This window comes from Gorilla gorilla, chromosome 16 (genome assembly GCF_029281585.2).
Source record: "Gorilla gorilla gorilla isolate KB3781 chromosome 16, NHGRI_mGorGor1-v2.1_pri, whole genome shotgun sequence".
Taxonomy (NCBI): domain Eukaryota; kingdom Metazoa; phylum Chordata; class Mammalia; order Primates; family Hominidae; genus Gorilla; species Gorilla gorilla.
In genome coordinates, this window is record NC_073240.2 from 100,859,675 (window position 1) to 100,876,634 (window position 16,960).

At 35.1% G+C, this 16,960-nt stretch overlaps 1 protein-coding gene across 13 annotated transcripts in view; it reads left to right on the plus strand.

Annotated features, from left to right (window-relative positions):
• MEF2A (myocyte enhancer factor 2A) overlaps positions 1-16,960 on the plus strand; it is a 149,492-nt gene that overhangs the window by 70,375 nt on the left and 62,157 nt on the right. For all 13 annotated transcript variants that reach the window (XM_055364118.2, XM_019010938.4, XM_019010939.4 and 10 more), the window contains one exon: positions 7,835-8,038. In XM_055364118.2, the coding sequence (XP_055220093.1) occupies positions 7,835-8,038 (204 nt within the window). The remainder of the gene's footprint in view (positions 1-7,834; positions 8,039-16,960) is intronic.

Below are 16,960 nucleotides of genomic sequence, written 5' to 3' on the forward strand. Positions count from 1 at the left end.
TCCGCCTCCCGGGTTCATGCCATTCTTCTGCCTCAGCCTGCTGAGTAGCTGGGATTACAGGCGCCTGCCACCACGCCCGGCTAATTTTTTTGTATTTTTAGTAGAGACGGGGTTTCATGGTGTCAGCCAGGATGGTCTTGATCTCCTGACCTCGTGATCTGCCCGCCTCGGCCTCCCAAAGTGTTGGAATCACAGGCGTGAGCCACCGCCCCCGGCCCTGTCTTTTTTATTGTAGCCATCCTGATGGGTATAAACTGGTATCTTGTGGTTTTAGTTTGCATTTCTCTGATGGCTAATGATGTTGAACATCTTTTCATGTGCTTATTGGACATTTGTATATCTTCCTTGGAAAAATGTCTATTCAAATCCTTTGCATAATTTTTAATTGTTTTTTAGTTGTGTCATCATTTTGAAAGCTGTTTTTATTGGTTGTAGAATTCTAGATTGGCGGTTTTATTCTCTTAGTACTTTGAAGCAGTTGTCTTCCAACTTCCATTCATTTCTGTTAAGAGGCCAGCTTTTGATCTTAAAAAAAATTTTTTTTTAAAGATAATGTGTCTTTCTTTTCTTTTGTTGCTTTAAAGCCTTTTGCTTTTCCTTTGTTAATATACATTTTTACTGTGATGGACCTACAAGGGGCATGTGTCTTCAGATATTGCTTGTGTCCCATTTTTTTCCTTCTCTTGGATTCTAGTTACATATAACGGTTTTGTATCCCATACATTTCTTATGTATTTTGTCCTCCTGTATTTTTTACTCTTTTTTTCTCTGTACTTCAGTTTGAATGTTTTCTAGTTATTTTCTAGCGATCTATTTTCTAGTAAGCCTTTCTCCTGCTTTTTAAAATTAACTGATAAAACAGCCTAGTACGTTCTTAATTTCTGATAATATAGTTTCAATTCTAGAATTTCTTTTTGATTTTTCATTTTTGTGGAAATGGCCCATCTTTTCATGCATTCTCTCCATTTTTAAACTTTTTTTTAAATATTAGCCATAGTTATCTTTAAGTTCATGTCTGCGAATAGCTATATCTGGATTACCTGTAAGTCCATATCTGATCCCTTTTTCTCTTTGTTCTCAATTATACGATGCAGTCTTTTGACATGTCTAGTGGTTTTTAATGAGCCTTCAGACCTTGTATGTGAAAGAGATTATAGAATCTTAGCATCTCCAGTCTTCCTGCTTTAGCAGCTTTCTGATGTCTTTAAAGAGGTATTTGTTGTATTTCATCCTGTTTTACTAGTTGATTTCAGTGGGTTCTTTGGTCTTCCAACAACTACTCCCTCTAACCTAAAAGCAGACATCCTCATATACTTAAAAAAAAGAAAGAAAGCAGTTTAAAAATAAAAGTTTTTTCCAAAGGTTCCAAAGGTACAGAGAACGATACTTCAAGGATTGCTATATTCATTATCCAGAAGTAACATATGTCAATGCTGACACATTTGTTATATGTATTTTTATTTTTATTCATAAAGTGAAAAAAATTAGAGATTTACTGTCGTCTTTATAATTTTTCCTGGTCTCTTCCTACTTTCCTTCTCATAACCACTATCATGAATTTACATTGTGTTTTCTTTATATCTTTTTTAACAGGTATTATTTAATATTGTTTCAACATGGGTTTAAAGTTTTACATAGTGACGTTTTCATTTGCACTTGCTTTTTCACTCAGTGTAGTGTTTTGAGATCCATCTGCTCTTAATACAGCTAGTTTTAGGAATAAATATTCTTAATTCATCAATACTTCTATCAAAGAACAACTATGTTGTTTCTAATTTTTTACTGTTATAAATGGTGTTGCAGTATACATTTGTTGACCTGTCTCATTATACATGGGTAAAAGTTGCTCTGTGATACTTTCAGAAGGAATTGCTAGGCTGAGTGTGTCCATCATCAGCTTTATCATGTTTTCAAGTTGCTTTCCAAAGTGATTGTACTAGCTACACTGCAGTAAGTTTGTATGATAATTCCTATTTGCCCATATACTTTGCCTTTCCTTCTTTCTGTCTTGTCTGCCTTTCTTTTCTCTCTATTTTTTGTCTTTGTCCCTTTTTAAATTTTATTTTATTCTTTTTTCTGGTCTTAGGAAAGTGAAATGCAAGCTGTTTTTGTGGTTTGCTTATTTTGTGCTGGGTTGTTGGTTTTGATTTTTTTCTCTTAGAAGTTCTTTACATATTCTGGATATTAATTCTATATGTATTGTCTCTGTTTCAGATAGTATCTTTCAGTCTTTACCAAAACACTTTGTAAACACTTTTATGACGGGGCTTATCATAGTGGTGTATATTGCCCTTATTTCAGTAGATTGTGAGCCTTTTTAAGTGTGTTAAGACTTGCTTTATTTCCTAAATCAAGATTGGTTTTTTAAATGTTCCGAATGGAGTTGGGTAAATATGTATTCTTTGATTGTTGGATGCATGCATCTCCATATATCTTTCAGATAACTCTCATTGTTGTGTTCTAACCTTCCGTATTCTTTGTGACTTTTTGTTTTTCGTTCATTGAGACTTATCAATAATCGTATGTACCACAATGGTGGATTTGTCAATTTCTCTGTATATTTTATTGATTTAATAATACTGTTTTATACATTTTGGGACTATTTCATTAGGCTTGCACATATTTAGAGGTGATGTACCTTCTTGGCAAATTTTGCAATACATATTGACCATCTTTATCCTCAGTAAGGCATATTTGTCTTAAATCTACCTTACCTCACCTTGATATAGTTACACATTTCTTCCTTTCCTTTTCTTTTTTTCTTTTCCTTCCTTTCTCCCTCTCTCCCTCCTTCACTCCCTTTCTCCCCTCCCCTCTTTTCTTTCTTTTCTTTTCTTTTTTTTTTTTGAGACAGGGTCTTGCTCTGTCACCCAGGCCAGAGTGCATTGGCATGATCATGGCTCACTGCAGCCTTGACCTCCTGTGCTCAAGCAGTCCTCCTGCTTCAGCCTCCAGAGTAACTGGGACTACAGGTATGCGCACCATGCCTGGCTAATTTTTGTACTTTTTGCAGAGGTGAGGTCTCACCGTGTTGCCCAGACTGGTCTTGAACTCCTGAGCTCAAGTGATCCTCCCACCTGGCCCTCCCAAAGTGCTGGGGTTATAGTGTGAGCCACGGCGCCCAGCCAGTGTTTTCTTGGAGGTCTGAAACTCTGTGTTATCTTTCAACCTTACTGTTTCCTTATGTTTTAGGTATGTCTTTTATAGATAGTATAAAAGGCTGCATATTGGTTTTTTATCTAGTTTGATACATCTCTTAACTCACCAGTCTAGTTGATTTTTATTCCCTGTGATCTTGTATGTATTTGTACTAGTTTACATGATCCTAGTTGATCATATAAATTTGTTAGCGGGCCCCAGCCGTCAAAAAAGTCATAGTATCCGCAAAGAACTCTGATTGCAGCTCCACACAGAGCCCCCCAGGGAAAGGAACATTGGAAGAAGATACTTTATCTACCTGGTAATCCACCAAACTTGGAGGTTCTGAGTAAGAATGGTTGAGAAGTCACACTGCCAGAGGTTAGTCAGTTTCTACCTGATGTCTTCAACTCCTATCTCCAGCAGAGCTTTTGTACTGCCCAGGTTTCATTCTGGAGGGCGTCTGTCTGCATCAGCATGGCTGCCACGTCTCTTGTGGTGTAGCAGGCATTGAGTGTTCCAGGCAGCGGAGGTGAGAAGCACAAGCTGAACCCAAACTGCTGTTTTAAAAATTTGTCTTCTCGGCCGGGCGCGTTGGCTCACACCTGTAATCCCAGCACTTTGGGAGGCCGAGGCGGGCGGATCACAAGGTCAGGAGATCGAGACCATCCTGGCTAACACGGTGAAACCTGTCTCTGCTAAAAAATACAAAAAATTAGCCAGGCGTGGTGGCAGGCGCCTGTAGTCCCAGCTACTCAGGAGGCTGAGGCAGGAGAACGGCATGAACTCGGGAGGCGGAGCTTGCAGTGAGCCGAGATCGTGCCACTTGCACTCCAGCCTGGGCGACAGAGTGAGACTCTGTCTTAAAAATTTGTCTTCTCATAATCCCACTGGCCGATTTCTTCTCCAGGCTACAAGCCTCCACATCCCTGACCCCGTGCATTTCCCAGCATACCCTCTGGGGTTTCTCACTTTTTCTTCATTATTCCTTTACAGATTTATTCGACAAATGTGTTGAGCACCGACTCACTGCCACACAGTAGCTTTGTTTTAGAAGCTGAGTGTGCAGCATTGAACTTTTTTCAACTTATGTTCTACTCAGATGACTGTTTTTTTTGTTGTTTTTTTTTTGTTTTTTCAGCAAGTAATGCTTGTTGGTTTTTTTGCCCCTAACAAGGGCTTGTAGATGTTATACTTCCTGAGTTTTTTTATGTTTGAAAATGTTTATTGTCTTTATACTTGAAGTCTAACTTGGCTAGGTCTGACGTTCTAGGTATAGGCCCTATTTCTTTTCCCCAGAACATCGTAGAGATTTGGTCTTCTGACTTTGAATGTTGCCAGAATTCTAACACCAGACTGAGTTTTTTCCCTTCTTAAAAGTGACTCACTTCCTTCCTTGGTGTACATGGTATTCTTTCTTTGACCTTGACATTCACTAACTTAATCTGAATATGCCATGAATTTGATTATTCCTTATCACTTTTTTGAGAGATTGTATGCCTTTCTGTATTTTATTTTTTAATAAATATTTTTCCTTTGCTAAATGTTCTGGGCTTTTTTGGTATCTTCATTATCTGTCAACAATACAAACAACTTTTTTCTATTCATTTTAGTTTTCTGTTTTGATTCTTTGATTTTCATTATTGTGCTAAAAATCTCTGTTATGATTTGATTTTTTTTCTCTTCTCATTCATTTCCGAGCCATACCAGCTCACATTTTAGATCTGTTATCTCTGACAGTTTTGGCAATTATATTAAGTATGAGTTAACAGAAATAGCTTTCCTATAAAATTATTTTCTTTATTTATTTTGGTTTCACCTTCCCTGGCATTCTACATTTAGAACAAGATTCTTCACTTATTTCATGGGCTTCTGATACTTGTGAATCTTGTAGCACTAATCAGAGGATCCTCTCAGAGGACACTGCCACTTGTGAAAACTCAGTGTGAATTCTCTGAATCCACTTTCATTTTCTTCTAAATTTCACCAAATCTGGCAGATGAAAATTTGTAGTTACGGATTCTTACTTTCCTTGAAGAAAACCCAGTCTCTTTTTTTGTATGTATGTATGTGTATGTATGTATGTGTCCATGTTCTTAGAGGAGTAGAGAGGAGTAAACATGACTTTATTCCATTTTGAATTTAAAACTAACTTTTGTGATTTCTTTTGAAGTTAATATGAAGAATTTACATCATTTTAATGTAATTAAAATCATCAGTTTAAAAATATTGTCTTAGAATAATAAAGTTGAGTCTTGAGTTTTAATTATGTAGTTAGTATTCTGTAGCCTAATTTTAGATTACGTTACCTCTTTCATATCAAATTTATGAACTGAAACATGGCTGTATTGTAAAATACTAATTAACACTCTACTAATTAGTTGGCTTTTACTGATTTTTCACTTTTAGATGTCTTAGAAAGCTAGTATGTAGAAGGAAAATCTCTGTATGACAACCAAAAACTTACTTTGAACTGAAAACACTAAAATCAAGGCAAAATGTAGACTCTTAACAGCTTGTTTTCTTGCTTTGTGACTTGTTATATTTTGTTATAATGTAATCTTCTAGGCATATACTCATGTCATAAGTGATAGTATTTTTCATTCCTTTCCTTATTGCTTTCCTCCATTGTATTCTATTTTGTTTTTGTTTGTTCCCAAATCTATTTGTAAAAACAAGTACATCAACAGATGTGGAGGTTTTTCTACTTGTAATTTCTGTTTTATATTGAGAATTTTTTTTTTTTTTTGAGATGGAGTCTCGCTCTGTCGCCCAGGCTTGAGTGCAGTGGTGCGATCTCGGCTCACTGCAAGCTCTGCCTCCCGTGTTCACGCCATTCTCCTGCCTCAGCCTGCCGAGTAGGTGGGACTACAGGCGCCCACCACCACGCCCGGCTGATTTTTTGTGTTTTTAGTAGAGACGGGGTTTCGTAGTGTTAGCCAGGATGGTCTCCATCTCCTGAGCTCGTGATTCGCCTGCCTCAGCCTCCCAAAGTGCTGGGATTACGGGCGTGAGCCACCGTGCCCTGCCGAGAATTTTAAAGTATCAAATATAGACCAGTATTCAAAGATAATTCATAAAAGGTGATTTGGGTATATGGCACAATTTACATGTAAATATGTATCATGAACAGACTAGATGGTATTGGCTAGTTAAATTTTCTTGTTAAATGAATATTTAAAGAACCTTCTCAACTCTATTTTCATTCAGTTTACTAGCTAACAGAATATTTGAGCGGTCATATAATACGTGGAGTATTGTGCTTTGTGCACTTGAGAAATACAGAGAAAACATAAGGTTTTGAGACTGTTAAAGAGATTAGATCTACATAAAATTAAGAGTGATTAAGGTGATTAAATGCTAAGATGAGTAGATGTTAAATGCATTTGGTGTTACTATAGGGAGAAAACAGATACTCTGCTTAAATTTAGTGAAAACCATTGAAGTACTATACCACTGTTTAATTTTATCATGCTACATAGGAAATAGACTGAAAAAATACAGAAACATCATTGAATTGTACATGTGAAATGAATTTTGTTGTTGTTTTGCTTTTACATGTACGTATTATATCTGTAATGAAAGAGGATATTAAAGTCATGCCCGTGAAAAAAATTTCTAGTGGCAGTAATTGCTTTTCATGATACTGGAGATCCTTTACTTCTTTAATAGCTACTGCAATAACTGATTTTAAGTCTAGGCCAATAGTTAAAGTTTATAGGAAGAAAATCGTATGATAGGTATCCATGGGGAAAATTGCTGAACTTTATGTTGTTGCACAATTCCAAAGATTATTCAAAAGTATATTCTTACTGACCTTTCAAAAACTGTTTTTTAAATATTCTTTATGTTTTAGAGAAGTTTTAGGTTCACAACAGCATTGAGCAGAAAGTAAAGAGAGTTCCCTTGCACTCCTTTCCCATCCCATATTAGAAGAAGAGGGATCAAGGGTAACTCTTGCTCACCCCAAGCAGGGTTGTTGGGTGGTATAATTTTTGTATGGCATGAGCTTCAGAGTATTTGAAGTTTTTGAAGGGGAGGGAAAGAAAAGTAGTGTCGAAGAGAGAATACAGAGCATAAAAAGACATCTCTTTTAGGGCCTTCAGTCAATATAAAGGATGTAAATAAAAAAATTTTTTGGGGGGGTCTCTGTTAGAGAGGATTTCAGGTAACAGGTTTAAGTTAAAGAAAGAAACAGTTAAAGAAGAATTTGAGGACTTTGGGGATTTGCTGATCCCAGACTGTGAATTTCAGTGGGTACAATAGAGAAGGGCTTGAGAGGGAGGAGAAATACTTTAGATTAGTGGATATATTTAGTTGTTTAGGGATCAAAGTCTGGCTGATGCTACATTACCTGGCCGGGATTTGGGGTTTCTGATGGTAACAATTTTAACTGAATGATAAGGGAACACTGATCAACTGTTCCTTCTGTGGTTCTTCACCCTCTGTAGTGGAGTGGCAGCCAAGGATAAGGAAATACTTCCCCAGGAGACAGCTCTGTCAGAGAACTTGGCATATACAAAACAAATGTAGGACTGTAGCACAACGGGAGAGGGAAGGCTCATATGGAGGACAAAGCTGGGAACCTTTTCCATCTTTGAAATCTGGCTCAGTATTAAGAAGATTCATTTTCAGATAGCCCATATTCAAGTACTACTAATGCTTTTAATAAAAATATACCTTTTTTATTGTTTAGGTCACTTTTACAAAGAGAAAGTTTGGATTAATGAAGAAAGCCTATGAACTTAGTGTGCTCTGTGACTGTGAAATAGCACTCATCATTTTCAACAGCTCTAACAAACTGTTTCAATATGCTAGCACTGATATGGACAAAGTTCTTCTCAAGTATACAGAATATAATGAACCTCATGAAAGCAGAACCAACTCGGATATTGTTGAGGTAACACATATCTAGTAATACGTGAATTGCAAGTAATACTGAAATATTTTGTTTAATAGCATTAACTGTCAGAATGACTTGTACATCTAAAACATAAATTAGGTATGTATATATCTTTTCTCTAAATCATTTCTTAGAAGAGTGATTGCTGTATGGCGACTCACTTGTGTTATAAACATACTCTATTCATTCAGACAAAGTAAACTATGTTGTTTTACCATGTATACCAGCATAATCTTAACATTTCATCTATGATTACTTATTTTGTATGAGTTTTAAAATTAATATTGTAAGAGACTATCATTTTTGGACAGTATGAAGTTACAGTTTTGGTATGTCTTAATCATTTCATTATGTCATTGACAGCTCACAACTTTAAACACTTAAGAAAACAATGACAATTATGTAAATAATATTTGCTTTGTTAATAGTGCTTTAGTTGGGCAACAGGAGAAAGTCCTCATTTTCTTTATCTGCTGCCTATTTGATAGCTCTCATAGTTCTCCCAACCTAATTAAGTGAAAAAGAAAAGGATTTATTATTAGAATGATCTCCTCAGAAATAGTGTTTTACAATAAAACCTTCAAAATGGAAACCAGTATGCTTCCCCCTTTTTATCTTCTCTCTTTCAAGATCTTCCATAAGATAACTTTTCCATGTGTATTTCTAATCACATTTTAAATTAGCTTCATAGTTACTTTTGTCTCTTTTGTTTATATTTGGAGGTTTTATATTTATTCAGTGGAGGAATTTTTTATTACTTGAAAGATGCATGTTTTGGCTTAGTTTGTAATAGAAAAGTATTAGGCATTTCGTTGGTGAAAGTACTGAAACCATGTGAGGATTATGTAGAACAACTGAAAAAGAACAAATGGAGTCCTAATCTAGATTGTATTTCTAATATTTAAAATTAAAGATAATTTAGCTGTTTTGTTGTATAGGAATCTAATTTATTTGCCTCCTCAAGTTGTTATTGTTCCAAAAATGCATTTTAAATTTCCCCTATACTTCTTTGCCTTAACTGTCCCTCTTTAGGCAGTGATTGATACCATTTCTACACACGTAAAAACTATTACTTGTATTTTAAAAACAGCTTTTGTTACTTTTTAGTCATTTTTTCAAATGAGAAGTAAAGGTATAGCATAATTACAGCTAGGACTCATCTCTGTTGCTTGACTTATCCATAGTTTTATTTATGGGGCTCACTGCTGTTAACCTCCCCTGAATTGTATATGAAATTTTTTATTTTGCTTTTGTTGATAACTTTGATTAAACTACATGGTTATATCTTTAGCTAAACCCCTTAATGCAGTTATATTTATGTCATTTATAAATTATATTATTTAGCAGTTATGTTATATGTTATCATTTATTTATAATACTGTATAGTAGACCTTTCCCCTATTACATGTCATGAATACATTTTGTATTGTAATTTTGTAAATTAGGGTATCATTGAGGTAAGCTTTGTTAAGAGACTTCATAACTGGATTTCCTTGAAATGGAGAGTAACCCTGTTGTGTTTAAAATAGCTTCTTATCTTATAAATCTGTGTCTCATCAAAAGTTACACTGCCTCAACTCAAACTAATGGAGCTGACTTTGATAATGTCAGCAAATAAGTATTCTAGCTAATTTCATTATAGAGGCAACCACCTCCTTAACCCTAACTACTCTGCTCTTTCATTGCAGCAGTTGTTATTCTTGGTCCGTGGAAGTTGAGGGTACTTCACACTGCCTAAAGCTTACTTCCCTAGAGAATACGGAGAATGTAGTCTGATTTAATCCTCATAGAATTTTCAGACTACCTCAATCTTCATCTCTGTTGTGGTCAGCAAAGTGTAAGAGAGCAGATCCCAAACATTTTTTTAAGCAGTCTCCTATATTACAGTCTGTTTCAATATGAAGGAAAACTTTTGTGGCTCAATTACATATTGGGATTTTGATGTTTTCTTTTTAATTGCATTTCCTCAAAATAAGTTAAAATGAATCGTGTTAATAGTTCCTTGTGAAGTTCTAAATTATATAAATACAGTAGATAGAAGACACATTAGATTATTAGGGATTAATTTATTGTGGTAGGATAAATTACAAGGCTTAATTCACACTTCTTGTATATTAACGTCTTACTGAGTCAACTTTTATTAAGAGAGTGGTTGTTAAGCTTGTGAGATAGGCCTTTTTTCACATAAGAAGATGATGCAGGCTACATCTTCACTAGTAGTGCAATTCACATACGAGTTCTTTTTGCCAGTGGTGTAATGGCTTACGCTAATGCATCTATACAGTTTGCTATGGTTCAAATTAAATTTACAGGATAACAGTAATGAAGTTACTTACATAGAGCTTCCTATGGGTCTTAGTTTTTACAAAGTACTTTACAGGTGTCTCATTGAAGGATATTTTTGGAATACCATTTTTTTCCTTTTCACAGTTTCCTTTCAGGCAGTTGTATTAATGGGAAGCAGGCTTTTTGATGCCCATTTACTCATTTGACAAAGATTTGAGGGGCTTCTATGTGCTTTGCAAGTTGATCTTATTTAGAGATTCCTAATTCAGGCCAGAAGAATATTCTTCCTACCCATATTTTTATAAACCATTGAGGTATACTTTTACCAACTGAAGATTTTATGTATATTTATAAGAACTTTGAACAAGTTGGTGATAAGCTTCTGGACTCCTTAGCCATCTCATGTGGTTGAAAACATCAGGATAAAATAGAGGCATGAACAGTTAGAAGTGATCTACTTTAGAGTGATTTCTAAAGTATATGACCAATATACTTAAGAGTTTGTGTCATTATGTGACCAATAATGACACAAACTCTGAAAACAACAACTTCCATAAGGCCTATAACCTGACTCCACATATTTCCATTTGCATATATGTTAGTCTTTAAAAAATCAGCAGGATTTTACTTTCCCTATATTACTGAAATATGCTTTGACAAAGTCTTGAGTATATTAACATGGTGTCTTATTAGATGTGTTCCTCTTCTGTTGCATCCAGTACACAAGCCCTTTGAGGATGTGCTGTGAGGATGTGCTGTCAGCCTCACCTGTGTAGTCTGTAGTACAGGACGCACGTGTATTAGGTCTGCGGAGTTAGATATAGTGTGTTTTGTGGGAGTACTGTAAGATTAATATAATGTATTAAAAGTTGGTATTTGAATATTGTTGATTATAAATAGGTAGAAATGGTGCTCTCATTTTTCTGTGTTTCAATTTTATTTATAAACTTAAATCCATCTATCTTTGTTCTGCCTCATTTTATATTAATTATGTTTTTAAACTAGTTCTTAAATTTAAAATTTTAATCAATTTTTTAAACTTTGGTTAGAGTTGATAAAATTTAAAAAATTCTATACAGGTTTTTTTTTTAATTTGTACTTACATATTTTAAATTGCGTTTAGGTATTTTAAATTAAGGTCTGCAGTGTCTTGAGGATGTATATATCCCCTACATTAAGAAAGCTGAATATATGATAAAGCAGACTTACACATTAGTAAATTAAGAGATTGCCATTAGGGTAAGATTCATAAGAGACTTCATAACTCAATTTCTCTGAAATGAAGAATATCATTGCTGTGTTTAAAATGTTTCCACACTGCTCTTCAGTAGTATATTTCTTACAAAACATGAGTTTTATAACTTTATTTCCCATATTTCATTAGGTGACATTCCACAAAGAATGTTGTCAAAGACACACATTTTATCTTTTCAAGTTATTAAGCATTGATACAAAAATAGGTGGCAGACTTTTGTTTGGTCCTATAAAATGTAGTAATTTAATTTAAATGTATGAAGAAAATGTTATAACTCCTTAGTTTTCTTTTCAGTAAAATTAAGATTAAAAATTATGAACTATATTATATAATTTTACAGGAGTACTAGGTATGTCCTAGAGTGTAGGAAACTACAGATGGAAATTACCAATACAAGCAGTTGCCATTGTTCATACACATGTATATGTGTGTAATTTGAATTTATACTAAATAAAAGCCTAGAGCCAATAGAGGCTTTGGGATTCTGCATCAAAAGAACAATTATGCTAAAAGGCAACAAATGAGGATTTTAGCAGATGATACCTAAAAAACACCTGAGAATACTTTTGTATCCATGTTTTTTCCTGTCATTTGGCAGAAATATTGAAAATACTAAATATTTCTGCTTATAATTTTTTAAAAATAGCTGTGACTTGGTAACATTCTGAAATCATTTGTATGGCAATTCAGATTATTGTGCTGTCATTTAAGGATGTAAATAAAAGGGTCATGGCCGTTTGTCTCTCTTGTTAATATCTGGTGCACTATTCCCAAAGAGAGGAGGTTTTCACCACAGGCATACTACGGTACTTAAAAAAAAAATTCTTCTCGCAGTATCTCATTTAAGCTTCATATCCAAGGTAAGCTTTTTCAGAAGCAAAAATTGGGATGCACATTAAAATGACTTGCCCAGAGTCATGTAGCAGTGTAGTGGCAGAACCAGGATTAGGACCCAGGTCTGTGACATTAACCTTTCCCCTTGCTCCCTAGTTCACTGCATCCAGTGGAGCTCTGGAGCATTTTACCATAAGTAGATAAGATTTTATACATACACCAATCATGTACGATCTATAGCAGTCACGAATAAGTTTTCCTCAGTAATGAACAGAAAACTAGTGAGAATAATAGCAGTAAGAATGATAGGTATTATTAAGCACTTAACATGGTCTAGTGAAGACTTTATTTGAATTATCTTATTGAATCCTTACTGTTGCCCTTATTTCACATTGAGGCAATGGAGACACAGTGATAAATTAAGTCAGATGTTGATAATTTGGATTCTGAAGAAAGAGAAAATCTGTTTGAGTCTTAAAAATCCCTTCCTATTTTCAAATTACAAAAGAATTTGGAAGTAACATCTAAAAGAAAGGAAGATAGGGAATCAGTATAAGATCCATCTATCAATTAGAAAATAAAAGCAGGTGGTAGTGAAAGTGATTATACTTGAGAGTACCTTATTTAAAATCACTGGTCCTCACAATGCTTAGTACCCTGACCAGCAGCAGCAGCATCCCCAGAGGCTTCCTAGAAATGCAAGTTCTTGGTCCCACCTTAGACCTACTGAATCTGCAGCTTTTGAGATGAAGCCAAAGCAGTCATGAATTAATTTGAATTAACTTGCCTTAAGTGCAGTTATAGACTAAAAGTTTCCAGTTAACAGTTTCTTGGGAGTGGTTATCCAGCTTTTTAAACATTTTTATCCCCAAGAATATCCCCTGAAATAATTTCAAACAAAGAGCAAGCACAAACTAATTTTTTAAACCCTCTAAAAAGTAATTCAAACTAGTATGCAGTATTGGTGTGAATTGCACCTAAGGAATACATTTCTAGTGGGTTACATTTCAGTTCGATTCTACCTGGTTATAAGAGCTTGTGTGAGTGTGGTTTCTTTGAGGGGTGCTTCTTTGAGAGGTGTGGTGGGGATGAGTCGGAGGTGGAATCTGGCTCTTCAGATGAACAAAAAAGAAAGTTAAATGACTTATCTGCTAAGATCATCTAGTGCTTGACCTTACAAAAGTAGAAGCATGATTATGCTTGGATTTCCTGACAGTATCATGATATTCTCAAAGAGGCTTTTTGAGCCAGTCATCTCTTCTCCCCGTGTTACAGACGAGGAATGGAACAGACAGGGAGTATTTAAGAGGCTTGCCTAATGTTTTACAGGGCTGCAGTGGAGCATCAGGGAAAGGGGAAAAATAATGAGACATCTGAAGACAAGACAAAGCTTTCCTCCACCTCCAGTCCCCTGCCCTGCTCTTTTATTCCTAACAGAGCCTGAAGCAGCAGGATGATGATTCACAGGGTGAGGCACACAGTCCTCATGGCTCTCCTCCGCTTCCCACATGTCATTGCACCGTCACCTCACACAGCAGTCACCATCGCTCTTGTAATTTCAGTTTTACTACTTTTATTTTGCTATGTATGTGAATATTATTTATCATACAATTATTGGTTTTCATTTATGTGCTTTGTATAAGGGACTATGCGTCTCTAAGTGTGGTTTTTCTTGAGGTCATATTTTTCTCCATTAGAGGTTGATGTCATTGATACACAAATGAGAGTTCATGTGGGGAGGAAAAGATGATAGATATCACTTGTATATATAACTGAACTTTTTTCTGTAATACATTTCTTGTAATTATTGATGGATACCTACCTATGTGTTCTTTTTATGTCATATGTGTCAGGGATTGAATATTTTATTAATAGTACTTACCATCAGATAAAGTGTTCCTTTTTCTCCAGAAGATATTTGATGCTTTGGTCAAATTTTTGACTGATAAGAAGAGGAGATAAAGAGGATGGAGATAAAGTTGCTCTAGAGGTGATGCTATCACCAGAGTTCTTTAAAGCAGCAGTCCCCAACCTTGTTGGCACCAGGGATGGGGGTTGGGGGTGGGTGGAATGTGGACAGGGAGATGGTTTTGAGATGAAATTGTTCCACCTCAGATCATCAGGCATTAGATTCTCATAAGGAATGCACAACCTAGATCCCTTGCTCGTGCGGTTCGCAGTAGGTTTCATGCTCTTACGAGAATCCAATGCTACTGCTGATGTGACGGGAGGCAGAGCTCAGGCAGTAATGCTCACTTGCCCGCCACTTACTTCCTGCCGTGCAGCCTGGTTCCTAACAGGGTCTGTGGCCCCGGGGGTTAGGGACCCTTGCTTTAAAGGGTATGGTAGGTGGAAAACAAAGATGCTCTAGGTCAGAGGGGCAGCTTATATGGAAATTAGGAAATGAGACACTGCAGTTAGTGTATGAAGTTGAAATCAGCCAAGTGTCACTGTAGTATACTGTGAAGAGTGGAATAGCTAAGACCTGAGAAGTAAACCAGGTCCTCATGAGCTATATAAGGCCCTTCACTTTATCCTGCAGGTTTGGATAGCCACTGAAAGAGCTGAATAAAATAGCTGCTTAGGTTTCTCCTTGCATTTCCCAAGCAGTAAGTTGTGTTAGAACTGCATGGTAATTTTTTGAAGGGAGTTGAAGAAAAAGGAAAAGAGGTAAAAATATTGAATGTAATAGTTCTACATTTTAAATTTATTGTACTGATGTTTGTCATACTATGTACCAGGCATTTTGCTAAACGCTGGGAATATAGTGGTAACTGGCACTATTGCTGCCTTTTTCCTAATAAGATTATATGCTGGCTATTTTATTATCTTATGACAGAAGTGCTTTTGTTAGATACACTTCAATATCGACTTAAGACCCTTAGAATGCCAAGATTTTTATGTTTCTCATCAAATATTAATCATTAAGCATATAAATATTATAAGATAAGATATTATACTGCTATTCAAGCTAGAAGCTCATTTAAGGCAGAAGATACTAGGTGCTTCCCATGTTTCTCAATGTTCTGTGTCAGCCTGTAAAGTGAGATGTATGTAGTCTAAATGATCTTTCAGTTCTCTTATATATAGATGGCTAATGCAGACATGCAGTTTTGGGAAACCTGGCACTTCAAACACACAATTTAAAATTAAAGAGATAGCTGTATAGTTTTCATATTTATTTTGAAGTTATTTCTGTGGCTCTGTTCTCAGAGAGAGACTGGGGATCTAGATTCTACAGAAAGACACCTTCTTGCATAGATTAGTCATAACTCAACTTTTTAATTTACAATTATGCAATCAGTGCTGTACTAGTAAAAGAAATTCCAAATGATAGTATGAATTATATTTTAGAAAATGAGACATACCTTATAATTTTCTAGGTTTTTGTTCAGTTGGTTGATTTTCAAATTTCTAACGTGTTTCACTGATTGTGTATGCTAAGGGTATTTTATAAAGAAAATTTGATATGGGTTTATGGTTTTTTCCTCAAATAATGTTTCTTGTAGTTCTCATTTTAATTCATTAGCAGTAAAACATGAGAAGGTAAACCTTCCATATTGTTTTTAAAATGTTAGTGATTTTTAAAACTTGGTAAATAGGCACTACATGCTTAAGCCTTCTAGAATAACCCAAAGCTTTATTATGCACGTTGGACTTTATCTCCTGTAACTCAGTGGAGAATATTTTTCTGTCATGCTTTGTTTTTATATAAATTTTCTTTTCAAATATCTGGTTTATTTTGTGGTAATTTCTGGGTTTAAGTGTTATTTCCAGAATGTATCTCGAAAACTTTAAAAATGTTTATGCTCTGAAAAAAGAACGTAGAAGTATCAACTAGTATTTGTAGAGGAATTCAAGACATTAGCTTGCTTTTTTTGCGCCACCCATGTTCATATAGGATTATCCCATAATATTATATAATTAAAATAGTTTTATTGTGGTTTTCCACATTTATGTAGTTGAATTAAGTTTTTAAAAATGGTTTCGTTACTTTGGTCTCTTATAAACCTATCAGTTTTGTGCCGTAGGACAGTATAAAATAATGTTTTAGATATTTTGTGAACGTTATTTGATATTAGACTCTCAAATCCTACTTAATATGTCACTTATTAGTAGAGTAGATATCTGTATTTAATATTCTAACTAGCATATATTTGCTATATTATCCATTTATTTATTGAATGGTTAGTGTACTGGGTTACTAAGCTCAATGTTTAATAGGGCAGAGAGAACAGTATTAAAATTTTAAATCTTACTGGGTTTTGATGATCAGTTAAAATAATGTATGTGAAAGCATTTTGAGAACTATAGGTTGCTTCTGGATGCAGGCAACAGAAGACCTCACTGAAATTGGTCTTAGAAATAGGGGTATTGGGGGACAGAGCGAGACTCCATCTCAAAAAATAAATAAATAAATAAATAAAAATAAATTAAAAAGGGGGGGGGGGTATTGGTTATTTCATGTAACAAAAATTCCAGCAGCATGGTAGAGATTTGGCTGTGTTCAAGCGGGCTCCAGGTCTCTGCCTTTGCCCATGCAT